Consider the following 23,340-nt stretch of genomic DNA (forward strand, 5'->3'; position numbering starts at 1 on the left):
GATAAGAATGACAATTTACACTGAATAGCTACCCACTATTTATACTTCTAACGCGGACCTCGAAGAGAGCACCCTAGCAACAACTGTACAGGTAAAGCGTCTGATAGCAACCAAGGATAAAGGGATGATTTTAGATACTGTTTTCAACGATAAAAAGATGATATAAGAAACTAATAGAGATATCGGAAAATATATAACTGTACAACTATTATTATATTCTTAAACAGTAAATTCGTAACAAAAGGTAAACAATCATAGGTCATAGTACGGCCTTCAACAATGAGCATTGGCTAACACTAAAGCAAGCTTTAAAGGGCCTTAAAATGGCTAGTTGTAAACAGTTTAAACAGGAAAACCAACAAGTTTATCTATATAAAAACGATAAACGAGATACACCTATGAACCACATCAACAAACGAGGACCACTGAACAACAGACTCCTTACCATCTTAATGATTACAATACTTATCAATAATAAACTCTGACGTTAAAATCAATAAATGATCAAACATTCTCTATTTTCTATCATTGTAATGCTGACCAACTTAAAAGTTGCGCAAAGTCGTAAACAAATATTAGGCAAACGCATCGTTTTATTAACTGATACGGTTTCTTTCGAATAAAGATAACAAGCAAAATTTTAATTTAAGAATTTGACCTTAACCTTTGATTTTGACCTCAATTTCTTCCAATTGAACCAATGAACTCATAACAAAAGAAAAGGCGTCTGTAACCTATGGTGTATGAATTACTTAAACATATCAAATATATTTTTAAAGGGTAATAACTGCCATAAGATTTCATCGGATCACTTCGATTTAACTTTACAAAATCATTCGTAAGAGTAAACAGTTTAAAGAAAATTTTGTTTGATATCTTAAACAGTTTCAGAATAAAAAAATTAAAAAAAAAGCGAACGAGGGGAAATAAAGTCTACAAGAATAAGTGTAATCCACATCACTGTACAACACCATTGCCCAAAATCCTTACAATGTTTTGTGAATCTAAATACTATTTCAGGCGGCGAAAAAAAAACATAAATCAGAATATTTCCAAAAAAATCAGAACAAATACAGTAAGGTCTTTCCCTTTCGGAATAGGAAATACCGTAATGATAATAATCAGAAGAAGGTCAGGTCTTTCTTTAATGTGAAAGGAAAGACTTTAACCATTTTTGTATACTGTCTTATAAATACAAATTTAATCTCAATTTTCAGTTTGTGCATATGAACTTTCAATTCTAGGATTAGATTTTTTTTCAAAACTTAATAGTAAAAGTGGTACAGTTTTAGCCGTAAAAAGAGTTCCAATATATATAATATATATAATCTACTCTATTACAGCATATAAGCTCCTTTGTTCTACCAGGGGTGATCTGAGCCGGATCATCCCTACCAGATCAGTTTCTTTGTTTTGCAAGCTTTCCTTTGTTTTGAAACATTTTGGCGAGAATGCCTAATCCACAATAAAGCTTAGAATTATATATTTGAGAAAATACACTTTCAATATTTATGTGGAAAAAATCCATTGTCTATACTGGGATACGAACTCAAGACCCTTAGCATATCAACCCACGACACATACCACCTTAAAAAGGAAGCTAGATACTTTCATAAGTGTGGCAAGTTGACAGACCTTTATTCAACTGGATTTTAACCCTTTTCGTAATTGAGGCTAGTTGTCAAACTAATTGTTTCATGTTATTTTACCCTTTTTCATAAGCGGGCGAGTTGGTACAAGAGTTGACCGATTGTTTTTAGAAAGTTGCGTTATAGTGTGGGCCGATTGACCGGTGGGGAGAGTTCACATGGTTTCAAAACATCGTGATCGGGGTATACATGTAGTTATATAAAGCATTGCTCATTGTTGAATGCCTCTCGCTGTGACTTTGACATTAGTCATTCGACATGTCATATCAATCTATTGGTTCTCATGTTGATCTTTCACGTTGGGTCTATTTTAAATATTAATGAATTAAAGTTTACCAAATGTCTTTTTTTGTGATATCTGAGGGTAGAACGTCGACAGGTTGCAGTTATTATGAACTGTTATAAAACACAATCAACAGATACGACAAATAAGTAACCTTCAAAAGTAACACAACGAGTTTTTCATATGGAGCAGGGGAGGAATTGGTAAAATTTCCGGTTTGTAGATGGGATTTGAGTAGCTTAAGGATTTTTGCTAGTCTGTTTCAAAATTACAAGGTTTTTTTAAAAAAGGATGTTTTGAATAACAGAACTTAAAAAATAAAAAAAAATATGGGTCAGTGTTCTTGTTTTTGAGATATAAGCAATTCCTTTGCAGAAAATACATCCCTCTACAAGTTTCATATAACTAACATTTGCAGATTTTTCTCTCTCAAAACTATAACAAAATCAAATAAATAATAGCTTTTAAAACTATATGAAATAAAACTATTATAAGAAAAAAGTGGGCACATTTTTCACTGAATATTTGACAAATATCTGACAAAGAAATCAAAAGATTTAACACCACTGTCCCTTGTTAGTGGAGGGCTGGGATCCCGCTAACATTTTTAATCCCGCCACATTCTGTGTGTATGTGCCTGTCCCAAGTCAGGAGCCTGTAATTCAGTGGTTGTCATTTGTTGATGTGTTACATATTTGTTTTTCTTTCATTTATTGTACATATATTATTAGGCCGTTAGTTTTTTCGTTGGAATTGTTGTATACATATGTAATTTCGGAGCCTTTTACAGCTTACTATTCGGTATGGGCTTTACCACGACCCATACTTGTTTTTTTTGTCACTTGGTCTCTTGTGGAGAGTTGCCTCATTGACAATCATACCACATCTTCTATTTTATAAAAAAAAAAAACTAGAGAAGCGAACATCCTCAATTGTAATTGATGCTTGTTTGTCTTTAGTCCTTTTTATTTTTACTATTGAGTTTTCTGTTTTTATTTGAACTATGATTGTCATCTTCATCTTTATTCGCTTTTTTAAATCTTTCAATGTAACTATCAACAATCACGAAGTAGAAGATCCCGATTGTTCCGTAAACTTTACAGTCGCATTTTTGACTAGCTTAAATCACTTGAACTTAAAATTGACTCGAAACATCATTTTAAGGGAGTTCGCTTTTCAGTTTCAAAATAGTTAACTTTTCAAAACACTTGTTTATCTTGATAGGGGATTAATAAAGGATTCAAAAGAGCACAAAAAAATATAATAAGTCAATGTGCTTGTTTTCGAGATATAAGCCATTAAAATTTTGGCGGGAAAATATTCTCTCTTGACTTTTCATAGCTTTATCATTAACAAGTTTAAGTTCTCAATAACTATTAAAAAATTATTAAAATTGTATAAGACTTTTACAGATGGCTTATCATTATTATTGATTATACATGTAAAAGATTTATAAATACAAAATGGGGTCATTGTGCAATTTTTTTAAGGCATTCAAATGGATAAAATCAGAGGATACAAAACATCTGACAAATATCCCAAAACATGACAAGCGAACTTCCTTAACATTAAAGGCTACAGTTAAGAAATGTTAATCACGCACACCGTAGACAGATACCACTTTATATTAACATGGTTAAGACCACAATTACATCCTCAATCATGAAGTACACGAGTATGGTCGGACATGTATTAGTTTGTGTATATTTCAAAGGTATGCTAACGACTTTTTTTCTTTATTTCATTGATTTATTTAAAAAGAAATATTTTGATTTATCCGGATGTAAAACAACAATGTCATTTATTAGAAAGTTATAGATCGTGAATTTGTGATTTATTTTTTTAGATTTTTTTTCTCTGTTTTATCAATGCTATGCGATCTCATACCTGTACCTATTACACTTTGCTGGCTCGGTTGTTTTCTTTAAATTGAATACAGACCAAGTATATTTGTCATTACACTATCATTTAATTTTTCCTATATATTGGTGACTACAATAACAATTACAATTGCATGTGAACATATTTAGGAAAACTCTCATGTATTATCTCCGGATCGATTCGGTCAAAAAAGGTAAACAAAAAACTGCCGACATCTTTTTACGGTTGCAAATTAGTAAGGATAACAAGACGGACAGCATTCGGGGAGATAACACTTACAAAAATAAGTATTTATTCTAACAAAATATCAAGCTGTATGAAAAGTTTTAAAGAAAGAGTACCTCATTTCGCTGTGATTGAATATACATGTACATGTATCGTTGTTAAGTAATTGTATTTAGTGTAGTTTCAGAAAGATAAAAACAGTCGATTCTGTATATAAGGAGCTTCAAATTATACATGTACTTACTAGTAAACAATGAGTTTGTTTTTAATGAATATAAATGAAACGTCTGGTGTATTGCAGTACAGCTACATGTATAACACAAATAAGAACAGTTTTGATAAAATCTAGTGATATATAAGCCGACCCTATGCCTGCAATATACGGCTCTAAACAATTGAAAGTTGTAATAAATTGCAGAACGTTGTGATTGTGTCAATTATTTTTTTCCAGTCGAGTTTTAATTTCATAACAATTTGTGCATTCGTTGACAAACTGTTAAAAATTGTGTACGCCAGTGTAGATTTTTTTTTAACGAATGACTCATCAATGACTCTTCAATAAAGATTCAATACATTATGAATTATAAGATCAATGAGGAATTCAAAATTTCAAAAGGTTTTACCGAATACAGCTACTGGCCAGGTAAAGCCCGCCTCCGTGTGAGGGAGTTTCTCGCTGTTTTAGTTTAGTTTATAAACATATGCACAGTGTAGATACTATTCTGTACGCTTTCCGGAAGTCGCGATTTTCGAAGCGAGAACCTTTTGGATCACATTTTAAATTTATCAGATATACTATATTAAACGGTAAGATGTTCATCTGTACATTGCTTAATGATTAATTCAGCTGACATCGATATTCACAAATGGTTTATAATTAAATTTAGCACATTCATTATTCGTATCTTTGCCTTAATCAAGAGATTTTCAAGTGCATCACTAAGGAAAATCAGTCGGTGAACCTAAAAACAATCTTTTTGCACCCTTACTGTACAAATTAACGTAAAATCCAGACTTAATTTACTAAATAAAGTATATTTAAAGTGGTGGTAAAAGTTTCAGCCAGATCTTTGAAGCCAGAAATAAGAAAATTACACTTGTTCGAATTTCGCACTGTACGATCAGTCTCGCTTGTATATTTTGAAACTGTATGATCAGTCTTTATTTCACTGTATTCTAGTAGTGATTTCAAAGTTATTTACGATACATTAGAAGATGGCATTTTTCTAAATAACACAAATGTATTTTAATAAATTCACATCCTGTAAACTTTTCAAACATGTTTTAGCTTGATAGGGTGTACTCGACTTACTACATTAAGTATAAGGATGTTTGAATGTGGCTGAAATAAGAAGAAGATTTGTTTGTTTATATAAGTTTCAGAAATGTCCTCCGTTATACTTAAAATTGTACAAACACACAGATTTAATTGTTATATAAAAATGCATGTATTTACAAACATTCGAGGCCGTACTGTAGCCTATAATTGATCACAGTTCCTTCACTTTGTTTTGGATGTAGATCTGTCTCTTTCACACTCAATTGCACACCACTTTGTAAAGCGATGGTTTATAGTGATAATGAAGTCCGTCTTTCCGTTCGTCCGTTGGACCGGTACAACATGTTTCGCCGGTTTTGCAAGCGCATCTCCTCATAAACCACTTAATATACATTGGGGTTTCCAGACATTTTTAAATGGAGAGGGGGTCCAATCCAGGAGAAAAGAGGATTCTAAATATATGTTCCCATACAAATGCATTGAAAGTTAAAAAAGAGTTTCAAACCGCCGGATCCCAATTTTCTTGAATCCTTCACTGGTACAACTGTTAATTTATTTTTTTTCTCGGATTCCGTATCATAAATTATAATATAAAAAAGAAGATGCGGTATGATTGCCAATAAGACAACCGTCCACAAGAAATCAAAATGACACAGACATTAACAAATATAGGTCACCGCATGGCCTTCAACAATAAGCAAAGCCAATACCACAAAGTCAGCTATAAAAGCCCCCGAAATGACAATGTAAAACAATTCAAACGAGAAAATTAACGGCCTTATTTATTAAAAAAAAAGGAATGTTTTTCGAATTTTATTAAAAATCTTTTATGGGGTTTCTTTATATAAGATACGGACTTGAACATTGCATTATATGGGGGCACTCATCAGGTATTTCCAACCGTGACCCTCAAAACCAATTGTTAAACTTTTCTAAAATTGCTCCATTTTTAATCAATTAATGTATTATGGAGCTTCTATTTCGAATTTTTGGTAAAAATATTTTTGATGTTTCTATATCTTAAATACGGACTTTGTCATAACCTTATATTGGTCGTACCTATTTTATATTCACAACTTCCTTCAGACAAGTGTCATAACTTAATGAATCTTTTTCAGATTACTTATCATTTAATTCAATTGTGTACCTCTTATTTGGTTTTTCGAAAAATCATCAGTTTTTTATTTCCATGATAAGGACTTTTCCACTACCTTATTGGGTGGTACCCGTTTACTATACGCAACTTTCAAAAACTTACCATATACTAGTATTAATAAAACTTCCTCGTATTCGTTATTAAATGATACCCCTGTGCACCTATAATTTAGTTTTTCTGGTGGTTTATTTTATTCCAAAACATGGACTATAGAAGTGGCGGGGTATAATTTCGTGAATTCTTTCCTCAATACCTAAAGTTTTTAAACAAAGTTTTCTCTATCTATTTTTTGTCATTTTAAAAGAGACAGGCTTGATGTATGTTATCACCAATTGGTCAACGGCAGACGGTGTAAATAGTCTTTAAAAATGTAATAGTTAAACAGATAACTGCAACGACACACTAGTACAAAGTCCACAAGCAAATCATGTATTGCTTTTTAGGCATTTGATTATAAGTAAGACTGATGGAACAAAAATATGATTATTTTGCCGTCTACAAAAATCATCAGAAATATATTTGTATTGTCTGATGAAAGAAATTACACGTTATAGTTCCAGGGACACAATCATAATTTCACATAGACACGTATACACCTTCAAATTGCCGTTGTTTGTCAGTCAATGTCGTTAAAAACTTCCATTTGTTGTTGTTTTTTTCTTCAAAATCACGACTGGTCATACAGACAAAAAAACTGAAATCGCTACTAGAATACAGTCAGTTTTAGACTGATCGTACAGTAATTTATTTTGGGATCCTCAAGGAAAGCATATTTTTTATTTGAAATACGAACATTCTACTTTAATACGATAGGAATATTGAAACAGTATATATTTAACTGTAAACTGGTGTAAATATTTGCAATAAAAGATAATTTGCTTTGTACTACGAGAGCAAAATTGTCAATCGATTTCACTTTTTTCTATGAAGTTGGTGTGATGCACACGTATATTTTATATTCTACTGCATGTTTTTGTTACAGTTACTCATATTTATGATGCTATACATACATTTAAGATGTGCAAAGCACTTTATAGATATAGGAGTAAACAAATGATGAGAAAAAGCACCAAAACAAAACCGTTCTGTTAGCCAGTTTGAAATCCTCGCTTCGAAAATCGCGACTTCCGGATAGCGTACAGAATAGTATCTACACTGTGATATGTATTTATAATAAATTGGGAAACAAGTTTTGCAACTTATATTAATCCTTTTCCACTTTGCGGGTGCAAGTGCTACCTTGTAGCGGCATAAGCCTGCCCTTTTTCGAAATCTACCATTGTCTTTAACATGCAAGAGATCTGACTCTCTCTTAACACAGGTCATCCATTTATTTTCCCCTTCCGACGGAATTTAATCGTTTCCTCAAGACCATACTCGCAAATGGTGTCAAGCGAGAACCGAAAATTCTGTCCCTGAAATTCTCATCCCGGAACGAAAATCGAACCAAATACCTTTGTGTTAGTAATCCGATGCACTAACCACTACACCACGGCTCTCTCTTGCTGTGTTGAAGACCCATTGCTGGCTACGGCGTTTTTTTATTCTTTGGTCGGGCTGTTGTCTCTGTGATGCATTCCCTGTTTTCATCTTCAATTTTACTATAATCTATTCCTGGGGACAAACTCGTATAGCATTTCGAAAGTGTAATGATACAGTTTATTTATAATTTATTCACATAACAACATAATTTATGGCTTTTTGGCTGGTGATATCGTTCATGGGGTTGATGGTATACATTTCCATAACTTGTCACACTGTCATTGCATAAAGGAAACACGTATATTCTGATAAAATGCTGCCCAGGACATTCAAGCTGTGTTAAAATATTGTTAAATTTTGCCATGTTATGGTTTACTATATGTTATTTTTGGTATAACATATATAATAGTTATTATTACAGTGAGTTGACTATAGGTGTTACTGTAAAACTTTACCTATAGCTCAACCTGTTTTTAAAATTGACAACACAATAGGGACATTTAAATTGACCAGTTGGTATTATTAGATTTAAATCTACCTTGATGCTACCTGTAAAGATTTTTATTCACCTAACCCAAAGTTTCAGCATGCTTTTTTCCTGAACTTTTTTTACCTAGGATTATTCTATTAAAAAATTGATAGGGAAGAAAATAGTTTTGGTTTTCATTGTTTTAAATCCCTGATATATATGATTTATCTATTTTTTACCTAAGATTCTAAATCAGTAAAAGATTAAATTAAATATGTATTACTATGTTTGAAAATTTAAACTGTTTTTACATACTAAATGCTTCTTTAAAATTCTAACCCTTATATATAGTATTGTCCAGCTGCCAATGAAACAAGAAATAGCTGTTTAGGTGTTTACAGTTTAAATTTTCAGAGGGATATGTTGTTCATTTCTTCACATGACCCTTCAAGATTCTCATTTTGGATTATTATTTGCAATGTTTGAAATCTTTTGGTGTCATTGTGCATACAATATTGGATTTATTTTATTTGAATTCACTTCTTAGATTTTTTATAGCAATTTTGCTTTTTAAAATGTGATGTGTTTTTTTCAAGATTTTATTTTCATGAAGGACATCAAGGAGGAAATAATTCATTCAAACTGTTTTGTGGGGCTTATATATGATGTTGTACATGTAAAATTCGAAAATAATTTTGGAGTATACCTTGCTGTGTTTTTTCTTTGAAATCTATTATAATATTAGTGGGACTTTTGTGCATAAAATGCTGTGTTCACTCAAGGAAATTCAAATTTTCATACGATGGGATTTTAAAAAACTGGAATTCAAGTAGGAGATATAGTGTGAGTTCATCCAACATGTTTCTGTGGCTTTAAATGTGACTTTAAAATCATTCATTATCAATTTTGGGATTTATTACAAACTTAAGATGATTTACCATTTAAATGGGATCTTGGAAATGAAATAAAATGTTGAATTAATGCAGATGATATAGTCTAATCTAGTGGTAAAGTGAAAAATGAAAGTGAAAAATGAAAGTAAAATATTCTAAAATATTCCTAACGTGAGGAAATGTTTTAAGTGAATGTGAAATTGGAAATAGTCATTATAAAATTCTGGATCAAATATTGTTTGATTTGGAAATTTATCATAGGATATGAAATGAAATGTTTACTGTGGATATAGTAAAATCAAGTGATATATAGTAAAAATATAAATAAAATATTACAAAATATTTGTAAAGTGAGGATAACTATTTGGAATATAGTAATGGAAATGATAAAAAAAAAATATACAAGATTCTGAATTATGTATAGATTCTGCACCTGTTAAATTAGGATGTATATCATGGGAAGTTAATCAGAATTTATACTATGGATTTAGAAAAAAATCTAGTGAAGTAGTGAAAAATGAATAAAATTGGGAATTATTTAAAATCTTTGGAATTCTGGATGAGATGTCAAATATTAGTGTAAAAAAATAAATGTAATTGTTTATTCAAATATGATTTTGATGTTTCATAAAGTGAGTGTAATATTTCGACTGGATTATTTAGGGTATAAACACTGCTAGTAGTGGCTATACAAACATTAAGATGAAATGTAGTGCATTTTAGGCCATGCAATTTTAAATAAACTGCAAGAAAATAACATATGATATAGCCATTCATGTTTGGCTTGATCACTCCTAATATTTTGAATGACGGTAAAATAAAAATCTCTCAATAGAATAATCCTAGATAAGAAAACGTTGAGGAAAAAAGCATGCTGAAACTTTGGGTTAGGTGAATAAAAATCTTTACAGGTAGTATCAAGGTAGATTTAAATCTAACAATACCAACTGGTCAATTTAAATGTCCCTATTGTGTTGTCAATTTTAAAAACAGGTTGAGCTATAGGTAAAGTTTTACAGTAACACCTATAGTCAACTCACTGTAGTTATATAGCGCGCCAGTGACTTCATAGACATCAGAAAGGCCCTCAATAATAAGAAAAAACCCAAATGGTATAGGCGGATATAACAGTCCCTATTTTGGTTTATGGGCATATTTAACAAAGAATAATCTCAAACATTGTAGACGAGAATAAAATTCATGACAAAAATCTCTGCCACAATGTATGTTTATCTTGTATTGCTGATCATTTAGTTGGTTTTTTTTTGCCATTCTATCTTCTTAGGTGTTCTTCTCAAAACACAAAAAAGGTAGCAATTAACAAAACAAAAAATGACGTAAAACACGTATTTTAATAGCACAAACTGAAGAACAAACATTGAATATTCAGAAACTGTTGGCTGTAATTCAAACAATTGTCAAATGTGGTAACAATGGCGATTTTAAAAATGATACAAAAAATTTCAGTTCTTTCCTGTTACCAAAGTGAATCAATTTTTAAAAGTTTTTGATGTGAATAAAGAATAAGTTAAAGATACTTTATCTGTTTTACTAGTATATTCTACAATATCTTATCAAATACTATTTTTTATTTTAGCATCCACAATACAAAAGGTTAAGAAATATACTAAAATATAGTCCGATATTTCGGTACATGAAATAATCTTAGTAACAGGACAGGGTTGGTAACCGGAATGAATTATTTTTCAAATCAATTCCTTTATTTCAAGAAAAATACATCATTTGGGTCACATTTGGAAGATAACAGAAACCAATGTCATTTTTCTTTTAAAACTTTATTTGCAAGATGAAAAATCTGCCTAGGTAATGAAAAAATCAAAAATCAAATCCTTTCTGTTACCGTCTACTATACTAGTACTGCACAATGTTCTCTGCTGTTATCAAAAGCCAAACACCTGTCTTTTCATTCAAATACTGTATATTGAGATTTATTTGATATGATGATAATAACTTATATTATATGTAATATTTGGCATATAATTGGCTAACTTTATGTTTCATCAGTGAAAATGTCCTTTGCCATCCTTCCTGATACTGATTATACATATGTAGCTAGTATGCTGTTACTTTTTATCGAGTAACATGACAAAACGTAACAAAAAGGAATTACACAGTACATTTTGTTCTTTTATTTGAATTGTGTTGAAGTTTACTTCTATCTACATATCAATTTAAAAAAAGATACTATAAGTTGCATTTCTGTAAATATTGACAATGCAATTTCCCATAGAGTTTAAACTAAGATACCAGTCTGAGATATAAATTCACTTAAAATGTTGTAGAGGTGACTGCTAACATCTGATTTTTACATAACTTCCAAGTATATCAATAACTTTAAAATCATAAAATCATAGCATCTACAAGTTAAATTATTTGTTTTATTACCCATGGGGCCTCAAATCTCCTAAATTATTCTGTTTCTAGCAATTTGGAATATTAAGTACATATTCAAGATAGAACGCCGTATTGTAATTTTCTTGAGATATTTTTGTTTTTCTAGCTTGTATTTATTTGCCGTGGTGACAAAAAAGCAGATTTAGGTGTTGTGGCTCACTTTTGGGTTATCGAAAGGACACAAATACCCCATAAATAATATTCAGGAAGGATCTTTGAGTTTTAAATGACTGCAAAGAGTAAATATAAGCACTTCTTAACAATTTAACTGACAAATATGCAAATATAATGAATTTATTTTGTATCCAGGAATTTAAGTAAACTATGCAATTACTGTAAACTGTGAATTTATGCTGAGTCATCATACAGTTGGGTGCAGACCAAGCATTACATAAAGTAAACGCAAGTTAACGCCGCGTGCACATATTTCGTTAGTTAACTTCAAATCTCCCGTTTACTAGTAAACGCACGTTTACTATAATTACGTTAACGTGGTCGAAATGGAAATTTCTAATGTCTACCCTAGTAAACGGGCGTTTACTATGTGTCCGTTTAGTCAGTAGTAAACGGGCGTTTACTTCAGAATTCTTCAAATTTATTTTTACGTGCACTTTTAAAAAAGGAAACGGGCGTTTAGTACAGATTTTACAAGTGTATTTTTACGTGCACTTGAAAGTAAACGCACGTTTACTTTTCGCGTTAACTGATTGGGTAAATTTAGAAATAAACTTCAATTTCATTTGCACATTTATTTTATAAAAGCGACCTTTAGTCTTTATATTTCACGTATATGTGTTTCAAACCAGAACAATTCAAAAAATCTTTTAATTCGAAATATTAAATTACACAAAATCACTTTCATAAAGTCCATTAACTTTACTGATTGGCAGATTTTCTATATTTTCCTTTCAAAAGTTACATGTGCAAATATCGATAAGGAAAGAAAGGTTATCCGAGACATCGGGAGAATATTTTTATATGATTGGATATAAACATCATGGTTTACGTTGTTTCGTTCCCCGTTTATAATTGTCTCTTCGAATTCCTAACTATAACTCGGTGTATTTAATACATTATTTTTAATCGAAATTCACCTTGTTTGCCTTGGATTAACATGATAAGATTCTGTTTTGACAAATGATCAAAAAAAAAACATAAATTGAACAGTATATTGAAAGGGATATCAATAAAGTGTAAAATAAGTATGTTCATTTGTACCATCTCGTCAATTAAAATGTTCAAATATTGCTATCTTTACATTGACATATAACTCATTTACTAAGCAATTTTTTTAGTCATAATATTCAAATATTGCTACCTATTTTCTTATACAATCAATCCTTACATGAAAATATAGCTCATTTACTATGCGGCTATATAGATTTACATAAGCAAATGCTTATATGGTAAGTTTTGGTTGTTGCGGACAAATAATTTTATTATATGAGTCAGTCTGAGGTATGAAAACTACTGAATTTTGTTTACGATTCAATATTTAGAATAAAAAAAGGACATGCTGGCACTCTAAATTGATGGGAACAAAATTTTTTAGTCATAATATTCAAATATTGCTACCTATTTTTTTATACAATCAATCCTTACATGAAAATATAACTCATTTACTATGCGGCTATATAGATTTACATAATAAAATGCTTATATGGTCAGTTTTGGTTGTTGCGGACAAATAATTTTATTATATGAGTCAGTCTGAGGTATGAAAACTACTGAATTTTGTTTACGATTCAATATTTTGAATAAAAAAAGGACATCTGGCACTCTAAATTGATGCCAACAAAATTTTTTAGTCATAATATTCAAATATTGCTACCTATTTTCTTATACAATCAATCCTTACATGAAAATATAACTCATTTACTATGCGGCTATATAGATTTACATAATAAAATGCTTATATGGTCAGTTTTGGTTGTTGCGGACAAATAATTTTATTATATGAGTCAGTCTGAGGTATGAAAACTACTGAATTTTGTTTACGATTCAATATTTTAAATAAAAAAGGACATACTGGCACTCTAAATTGATGGGAACAAAATCTTTTTAATCATAATATTCAAATATTACTTCCTTTTTTATTATACAATCAATCCTTACTTGAAAATATAACTCATTTACTATGCGGCTATATAGATTTACATACTAGAATGCTTATATGGTCAGTTTTGGTTGTTGCGGACAAATATTTTTATTATATGAGTCAGTCTGAGGTATGAAAACTACTGAATTTTGTTTACTATTCAATATTTTGAATAAAAAAGGACATGCTGGCACTCTAAATTGATGCGAATAAAATTTTGTAATCATAATGTTCAAATATTGCTACCTATTTTTTTTATACAATCAATCCTTACATGAAAATATAGCTCATTTACTCTGTGGCTATATAGATTTACATAAGCAAATGCTTATATGGTCAGTTTTGGTTGTTGCGGACAAATAATTTTATTATATGAGTCAGTCTGAGGTGTGAACTACTGAATTTTGTTTACGCTTCAATATTTTGAATAAAAAAGGACATGCTGGCACTCTAAATTGATGCGAACACTCTAAATTGATGCGAACAAAATTTTATAGTCATAATATTCAAATATTGCTACCTATTTTCTTATACAATAAATCCTTACATGAAAATATAACTCATTTACTATGCGGCTATATAGATTTACATAATAAAATGCTTATATGGTAAGTTTTGGTTGTTGCGGACAAATAATTTTATTATATGAGTCAGTCTGAGGTATGAAAACTACTGAATTTTGTTTACAATTCAATATTTTGAATAAAAAAAGTACATACTGGCACTCTAAATTGATGCGAACAAAATTTTTTAGTCATAAAATTCAAATATTGCTACCTATTTTCTTATACAATCGATCCTTACATGAAAATATAACTCATTTACTATGCGGCTATATAGATTTACATAATAAAATGCTTATATGGTCAGTTTTGGTTGATGCGGACAAATAATTTTATTATATGAGTCAGTCTGAGGTATGAAAACTACTGAATTTTGTTTACGATTCAGTATTTTAAATAAAAAAAGGACATGCTGGCACTCTAAATTGATGCGAACAAATTTTTTTTAATTATAATATTCAAATATTACTACCTTTTTTATTATACAATCAATCCTTACTTGAAAGTCATAATATTCAAATATTGCTACCTATTTTCTTATACAATCAATCCTTACATGAAAATATAACTCATTTACTATGCGGCTATATAGATTTACATAATAAAATGCTTATATGGTCAGTTTTGGTTGATGCGGACAAATAATTTTATTATATGAGTCAGTCTGAGGTATGAAAACTACTGAATTTTGTTTACGATTCAATATTTTAAATAAAAAAAAAAAATGCTGACACTCTAAATTGATGCGAACAAATTTTTTTTAATCATAATATTCAAATATTACTACCTTTTTTATTATACAATCAATCCTTACTTGAAAATATAACTCATTTACTATGCGGCTATATAGATTTACATACTAGAATGCTTATATGGTCAGTTTTGGTTGTTGCGGACAAATAATTTTATTATATGAGTCAGTCTGAGGTATGAAAACTACTGAATTTTGTGTACGCTTCAATATTTTGAATAAAAAAGGACATGCTGGCACTCTAAATTGATGCGAACAAAATTTTGTAATCATAATATTCAAATATTGCTACCTATTTTCTTATACAATCAATCCTTACATGAAAATATAGCTCATTTACTATGCGGCTATATAGATTTACATAAGCAAATGCTTATATGGTCAGTTTTGGTTGTTGCGGACAAATAATTTTATTATATGAGTCAGTCTGAGGTATGAAAACTACTGAATTTTGTTTACGATTCAATATTTTGAATAAAAAAGGACATGCTGGCACTCTAAATTGATGGGAACAAAATTTTTTAGTCATAATATTCAAATATTGCTACCTATTTTCTTATACAATAAATCCTTACATGAAAATATAACTCATTGACTATGCGGCTATATAGATTTACAAAATTAAATGCTTATATGGTCAGTTTTGGTTGTTGCGGACAAATAATTTTATTATATGAGTCAGTCTGAGGTATGAAAACTACTGAATTTTGTTTACAATTCAATATTTTGAATAAAAAAAAGTACATGCTGGCACTCTTAATTGATGCAAACAAAATTTTGTAGTCATAATATTCAAATATTGCTACCTATTTTCTTATACAATCAATCCTTACATGAAAATATAGCTCATTTACTATGCGGCTATATAGATTTACATAAGCAAATGCTTATATGGTCAGTTTTGGTTGTTGCGGACAAATAATTTTATTATATGAGTCAGTCTGAGGTATGAAAACTACTGAATTTTGTTTACGATTCATTATTTTGAATAAAAAAGGACATGCTGGCACTCTAAATTGATGCGAACAAAATTTTTTAGTCATAATATTCAAATATTGCTACCTATTTTCTTATACAATAAATCCTTACATGAAAATATAACTCATTTACTATGCGGCTATATAGATTTACATAATTAAATGCTTATATGGTCAGTTTTGGTTGTTGCGGACAAATAATTTTATTATATGAGTCAGTCTGAGGTATGCAAACTACTGAATTTTGTTTACAATTCAATATTTTGAATAAAAAAAGTACATACTGGCACTCTTAATTGATGCGAACAAAATTTTTTAGTCATAATATTCAAATATTGCTACCTATTTTCTTATACAATCAATCCTTACATGAAAATATAGCTCATTTACTATGCGGCTATATAGATTTACATAAGCAAATGCTTATATGGTCAGTTTTGGTTGTTGCAGACAAATAATTTTATTATATGAGTCAGTCTGAGGTATGAAAACTACTGAATTTTGTTTACGATTCAATATTTTAAATAAAAAAAGGACATGCTGGCACTCTAAATTGATGCGAACAAACTTTTTTAGTCATAATATTCAAATATTGCTACATATTTTCTTATTCAATCAATCCTTACATGAAAATATAACTAATTTACTATGCAGCTATATAGATTTACATATTAAAATGCTTATATGGTCAGTTTTTGTTGTTGCAGACAAATTATTTTATTACATGAGTAAGTCTGAGGTATGAAAACTTCTGATTTTTTTTTACGATTCAATATTTTGAATAAAAAAGTACATGCTGGCAATCTAAATTGATGCGAACAAAATTTTTTAGTCATAATATTCAAATATTGCTACCTAATAATAATTATATATTACGAGTTAGTCTGATGTATGAAAACTACTGAATTTTGTTTACTATTCAATATTTTAAATAAAAAGAGGTCATCGCCGTCAGGCTGGTACAAAAATTGCTGTCAATTGTTTTATATGGTCAATTATGGCATAAAAATATAACTGAATTACTTCTATATAGAATAAGATAACTTGTTAAGAGGTAAATATTGTCAGTTGTGGTGAATGATATCAAAAAGTTTTGTTTTACGAGTCAGTCTGTCTAAGATGAGAAAACTGTTTGATTTTGGTGAGGATTAAATTACCTTATATTTGAATAAACATACTTAAACTATTATTTGCGAAGAACAAGAAATTTACTATAATTATTGTTCAATTAAATACAAATGTGTGACATTTTTAAATAACTGTAATCGTCAATATGTCAAGCAGAAATGACCACTTGGTCAATTAATTTTGATGTTCCTTATCATTTCATATTTTAGGTCAGTGTATCCAAGTTACGATGACAATCTGCGTTAACGGGCGTTTACTGCAAACAGTAAACGCGCGTTTACTTATTACAAAAATAGAAGACGCGCCCTTTTCCACGTTAACGCGGAGGTAAACGGAAAAGTAAACGCCCGTTTACTCTTTACAAAATTAGAAGACTCGCCGTTTTTGCGTTAACGCGGAGGTAAACGCGAAAGTAAACGCCCGTTTACTTTTAATGTCTACTGCAATTTCGGAGTTAACGCACAGTTAACGCGGCGTTTACATGAAGTGCACGCGAGTAAACGCCGCGTTAACTTTTTCGGCCCGTCTACATGTAATGCTTGGTCTGCACCCAACTGTATGTAAGGCCCAGGATTCTATCAATCTTCATTAAATATTTATAAAACTTCATATTTGAGTTAATTTTTTTTTAAATCTGTGAAATAAAGCAAATTTGGTTAAATTCTGAATGTTCCCCTTTTCACCCTATATATAGGTTGCATTTCTGTAAATATTTCAAAGGTCAAAATATAGGGCTGTGCGGCATATTTTCAACGTTTATATGATCTGGACTTCTCAGAAATTAAACTAACACTCATTGTCTTAACTACCCCTACCTCGAATGAAAGGTTACCACAGATTTCAATGTAAACAATATGCACGTGTTTATTTACTGGTAACATTCCCAAGTTATGTCTCTGTGAGATGGAACACACATAGCATAACTGGGAAATAATTTGATTTTCTATGAATATTCAAGATCTCCCCAAAAGAGGCGTGTTTTGAGAAACAGCTGTATTTACAAAGTGCAACCTATAACAACACAGTTAATGTTATAGTGCTGACAATCGAATAATCTCGAATAATCTCAGAAGGCACACAAAAGGGAGAACAACCAAAATGATTTTTCACTAAATTCTTATCTTGGGTGAGCTCGGATTTTTCCAACTGGCTGCCCCCGTACGAAATAAGTTATAGGATTCCACCTAAACACTAGAAAAATGAAGTAGGAATCCACCTAGATTCAAATATTCTATATAGAAAGTAAGCGGACATGGAAAATGAACAAAATTCTGACTGGATTTTTTAATATTCCTACTTCAAAATTCCTACTAACCTAGGTGGAATTTTAAAGTCTGTATGGATTTTTTTCTGTTTTGAAAATCTGATTTGATTATTTATTTTCCTACTACATGTTTAAGATTCCTACCAGAATTAATTTATAAATTCCTACAAGAAAATCTTTCTACCTGGAAAGTTATCTTGAACTGGATTCCTATTCTCTAAAGACACACATTTTGCAATGTTAAATGATTATTTAACACACTTATAGTCTTCTGAATTGCTTGGCAAGAATGTTTTGTAAAATTCATATTTGGATTCTAAGTTTAGATATATTGCACTTTATTGAATTAAATAGTTTTAGTTACATACACAAAACAATTATGACGAAAGAAGCTTTTAACAATATCTTTATAGGGGTAAATTCAGTAAAAAATCTCCCATTGACTTTTATGCTAATCTACAGTGGAGATCACTTCTAACCTCTCATTAGAACTGTCAGAATATCTGTCATAGAACTGTTCTAACCTGTCCTAGAACAGTTTTACCCTAGAACTGTTCTAAGTAGAACTGTCAAAATCAGTTCTACTTAGAACTGACTAAATCAGTTCTAGGTAGAACTGTCAGGATCAGTTCTAGGGTGGAACTGTCTAAATCAGTTCTAGGTAGAACTGTATAAATCAGTTCTAACCGTAGAACTGTCAGCAGAACTGACTAAATCAGTCAGGACTGTAGAACAGTTCTAAATGACGTCAGTGCAGTAAGGGCACTTTAGAATTTAGAAGAAATAAATCACTTCCAATTACTTTGCTATAGCAGATTTTCTATATTTTTTACTGATCAAACGTTACATGTACAAATATCGAAGTGAATAGACGGTTATCCAACTCATCGGAGAAATATTTTTATAAGATTGCATATTTTTTTTCATACATACAGTCGGTTGAATTTTAGTGATATATGTATGAAAAAAAATATTAAAAAATACTGTTATATGTATAATAATTATACATATAACAGTATTTTTTTTAATCTTTTTTTCATACATATATCACTAAAATTCAAGCGACTGTGGTAAGATCTTACTATACAAATCCTTGATTTGCACCATCTCGTCAATTTAGCCAGACTTATCCATAACGATTATAAATGATATCAGGGAGTCTGGAACTCAGAAAAATATACTCATCTGATTACAGAACATGAATGAAACATTTGCCCCTGGACGTTCGGCTACAAACAAAAACATGCATTTTTCTTTGTACTTTTTATTTTAAAATAAAGTATATGAATCAGTCATGTGAGTGTTGGATGATGCTGTAAAATAGTTTTGTTTAAAAAAAAACATTACAAACCTGAGACTACTATACGTATACTACTATATAGTAGTCTCAGCACAAAATAACGGACTTAAAAAGTCACTTTAGTGACGGTTCATTATTGTGGATACAGAGAGGAAATAACGGCGCGCTAAATTTTTAGATATGGTATAAATACACCTTATCGCTATTTGTCTGCCATTACTGGATATCACACAGGTTTCCGTAAAAATTTGACGTCATAAAACAAAATATCTGATGCCACAATGGACATGATGGAAAAGTGATTGTTGTATGCTTCAAAAGTTCAAGAGGCCGGGTCAGCCAGGATTAGCAATAAGGTGTATTGTGTTCCAAAGTTGGTGTCATTTTTATCATACGATCAGTCCTGACATAGAAATATTATTGGTTTACAATGACTGAGGCCATATATATTTACATGATAGGTGTAATTAAGTTCAGTTTTGGTTGATGTGATCAAATAATTTTGTTAAAACGACTCGGTCTGATACATGTATATCGAAACTACTGAAATTTGTTTACAATTCAATATTTTGAATAAAAAGAGGACTTGCATAAAATTGCTGGTACTCTAAATTGATGTTACAATGTGTTACAATATTGCTGTCATTTAAATTATACAATCCATCGTGATATGTAACTATAAGTGATTTACTATGCGGCTGTATATATATATATTAAGATTTACATTATAAAGTGTAAATATGGTCAGTTTTGGTTGATGCTGTCAAGTATAAAAAAGAAGATGTGGTATGATTGCCAATGAGACAACTATCCACAAAAGACCAAAATGACAAAGACATTAACAACTATAGGTCACCGTACGCCTTCAACAATGAGCAAAGCCCATACCGCATAGTAAGCTATAAATATGGTCAGTTTTCATGGTTTTGGGTGATGCGGACAAATAATTTTGTTATATCCATGAGTCAGTCTGAGATATCAAAACTACTGAAATTAGTTTACGATTCAAAATTTTGATTAAAAAGAGGACATGCTGGCACTATAAACTGATGCGAGCATAATTTTTTTTTCCAATGTTGCTTTCATTTATATTAAACAATCCCATCCTGCTATAAAAATATAAGCTCGTGCAATATAAAATTCTACTCGGAACAATTATCGCTATTTTGTGCATTTTTCCTTGATCTTTTTTTGTGATAATTTTCATATCATGCTTCTCGCTTGAGATGGAAAAATTATCGCAAGAAACTAAGGAGGCCACGTGGCGTTGCTAACGAAATTGACATGAAATTTACAACATCGTCATAGGTAAAATAGCGATAAACAGATTATCATTGGTCATCTCAACTCGATTGCTTTTCTCACTTTCAATGTACCAGCTCAAGCGAGAAAAGCAATCTCATTGAGATGATCAACGATAATCTATAAATATAGACCATTTGTATTATCATGATTATACACTCCATCCTTACATAAAAATATTACAGATTTACTATGCGACTATAAGAGTTACATAAAAAAGAGCAAATATGGTCAGTTTCGGTTGATGTGGTCAAATATGGTCAGTTTTGGTTGATGCTGTCAAATATGATCAGTTTTGATTGATGCAGACAAATAATTTTGTTACATGAGTCAGTCTGAGGTATGAAAACTACTGATATTTGTTTCTGATGCGATATTTTGAATAAAAATAGGAAATGCTGGTCATTGATTTCCAATATTGCAGTTATTTATATACTACAGTCCCTCTCGACCTAAGCTTATAACTGAATTGCTGTGCAGCTATATAGATTTACATAATAAAAAGCAAATAAGGTAAGTTTTGGTTGATGCAGTCAAAAGATTTTATTACACGACTCAGTCTGAAGTATAAAAACTACTGATATTTGTTTATGATTCAATATTTGGGATCAAGGGGAGGGGGTCCAGGGGTAGGAACCCCACTTTTTTTTTAACATCAATGCATTTGAATGGGAGCATATAGTAAGAACCCTCCCCCCCCCCCCCCCCAGCCTTTTAAAAATGGCTGGATCTGCCCCTGCATGCTGGCACTATAAATTGATGCGAACAATTTTTTTTCTCCAAAATTGCTGTAACTTGTATATTACAGTCCCTCTAGACCTAATAAAATGAAAACTGAAGTACTGTACAGCTATATAGATTTGCAGAAAGAAAAAGCAAATAATGGCAGTTTAGATTGATGCGGTCAAAAGATTTTTGTTAAACAGGTCGTCCGAGGTATGAAAACTACTCGTAAACTGATATTATATTGGTTAATGAGGTCGAACAGTTCTAACCTAGAACAGAATAAAAGGTGTCAGGCTGACAGTTCTACGTACTGTTCTAGAGCAGTTCTCCTGACAGATTTAATGAGAGGTTAGAAGTGATCTCCACTGTATGTATGGAATTAAATTTATACCTGATTTACCTTTAGAAATTGGAAACTTTCATATAACATTCATGAAAGTACAAATGTAGCCTTATCTTTTGCAACAATAAAAACATAGGGTCATGCGGCATTTTTGGGCATTCACATGGCATTGTTTACAAACAATGTAGATTCGCACTGAATTCCTATACTGATCCCCATTACTTTTCAACCCTGTAGTAAAAAAAAAATGAGCACATTCAGCATTTATTTTTTATTTTTTTTCAACTCTAGTTTTGATCTATCTGCCAAAAAATATTTATTACAAACATTATCTACCAATCATAAGAGCATATGACTTCAGTGTTATACAGAAAGCTCTCACCTAAATCGGCGGTCCCTTATGACGTATATTTATTTACTGAATTTACCCCTATAAGGGACTTTTTTACTTCTTTTCCCACTTTTTTTACAATAAACATGTAAGGTATCCAATTTTCAAGTTCCAGTTTCAATACAACATTCATAAATGCTGAATTTGTAAAGATAGAGCAAAATTGATACTACAGCCCATACTGGGCCAATGTATATTTGGTATATAAAGTTGCACATTGAATGTTTTTAAAAAAAATGGTGTAAAATACTATGTTTAATAAATATGAATTGTTTTCTGTGTTTGCTTAAACCAGTATTGCAAGTACACCTAGAAACTAAAGACTTGGTGTACTCTTAGTTCAATTTTTCCTTATATGGAAGTTTTTGATGAAATACCCTGAAAAGACCACACAAAGACTTTTCAAAGGCTTTTTTAAGCAGTTTGATACCAAATAAAACAACAATTATGTTTCATTATACTAAATCTGTGTTTTAGTGACTTGTTACGTTCACAAAATGTCATTGACAATCACTCTGTAGAAATTCCTGTTACCCAAACATCAGGATGCATTCTTCGCCAAAACTAGACGACCAGAACTGAAGTAGAAAAAAGTGCCAAATATGAATAAATAAGACTAAGTATAAACAAACTTTGCAATTGGAAGATTAAAGTAGCAATTTAGAATATTTAAAAGCAATTATTTAACATAAAAATCCAATTACAAACATTTCAACACTAGTTTCCTAGATGAAGGACATGTAATCATGAAAATTGTCTAGTATA

At 30.7% G+C, this 23,340-nt stretch overlaps 1 protein-coding gene across 1 annotated transcript in view; it reads left to right on the plus strand.

Moving 5' to 3' along the window:
- The first annotated feature begins 3,510 nt into the window (after window positions 1-3,510).
- The window catches only part of LOC139524484 (hemicentin-2-like), an 85,357-nt gene continuing 65,527 nt past the window's right edge, over window positions 3,511-23,340 (plus strand). The window contains exon 1 of the mRNA XM_071319276.1: window positions 3,511-3,646. Within this exon, the coding sequence (XP_071175377.1) occupies window positions 3,565-3,646 (82 nt within the window). The 5' untranslated portion in view covers window positions 3,511-3,564. The remainder of the gene's footprint in view (window positions 3,647-23,340) is intronic.

Source organism: Mytilus edulis, chromosome 5 (assembly GCF_963676685.1).
Source record: "Mytilus edulis chromosome 5, xbMytEdul2.2, whole genome shotgun sequence".
In the NCBI taxonomy this organism is placed as follows: domain Eukaryota; kingdom Metazoa; phylum Mollusca; class Bivalvia; order Mytilida; family Mytilidae; genus Mytilus; species Mytilus edulis.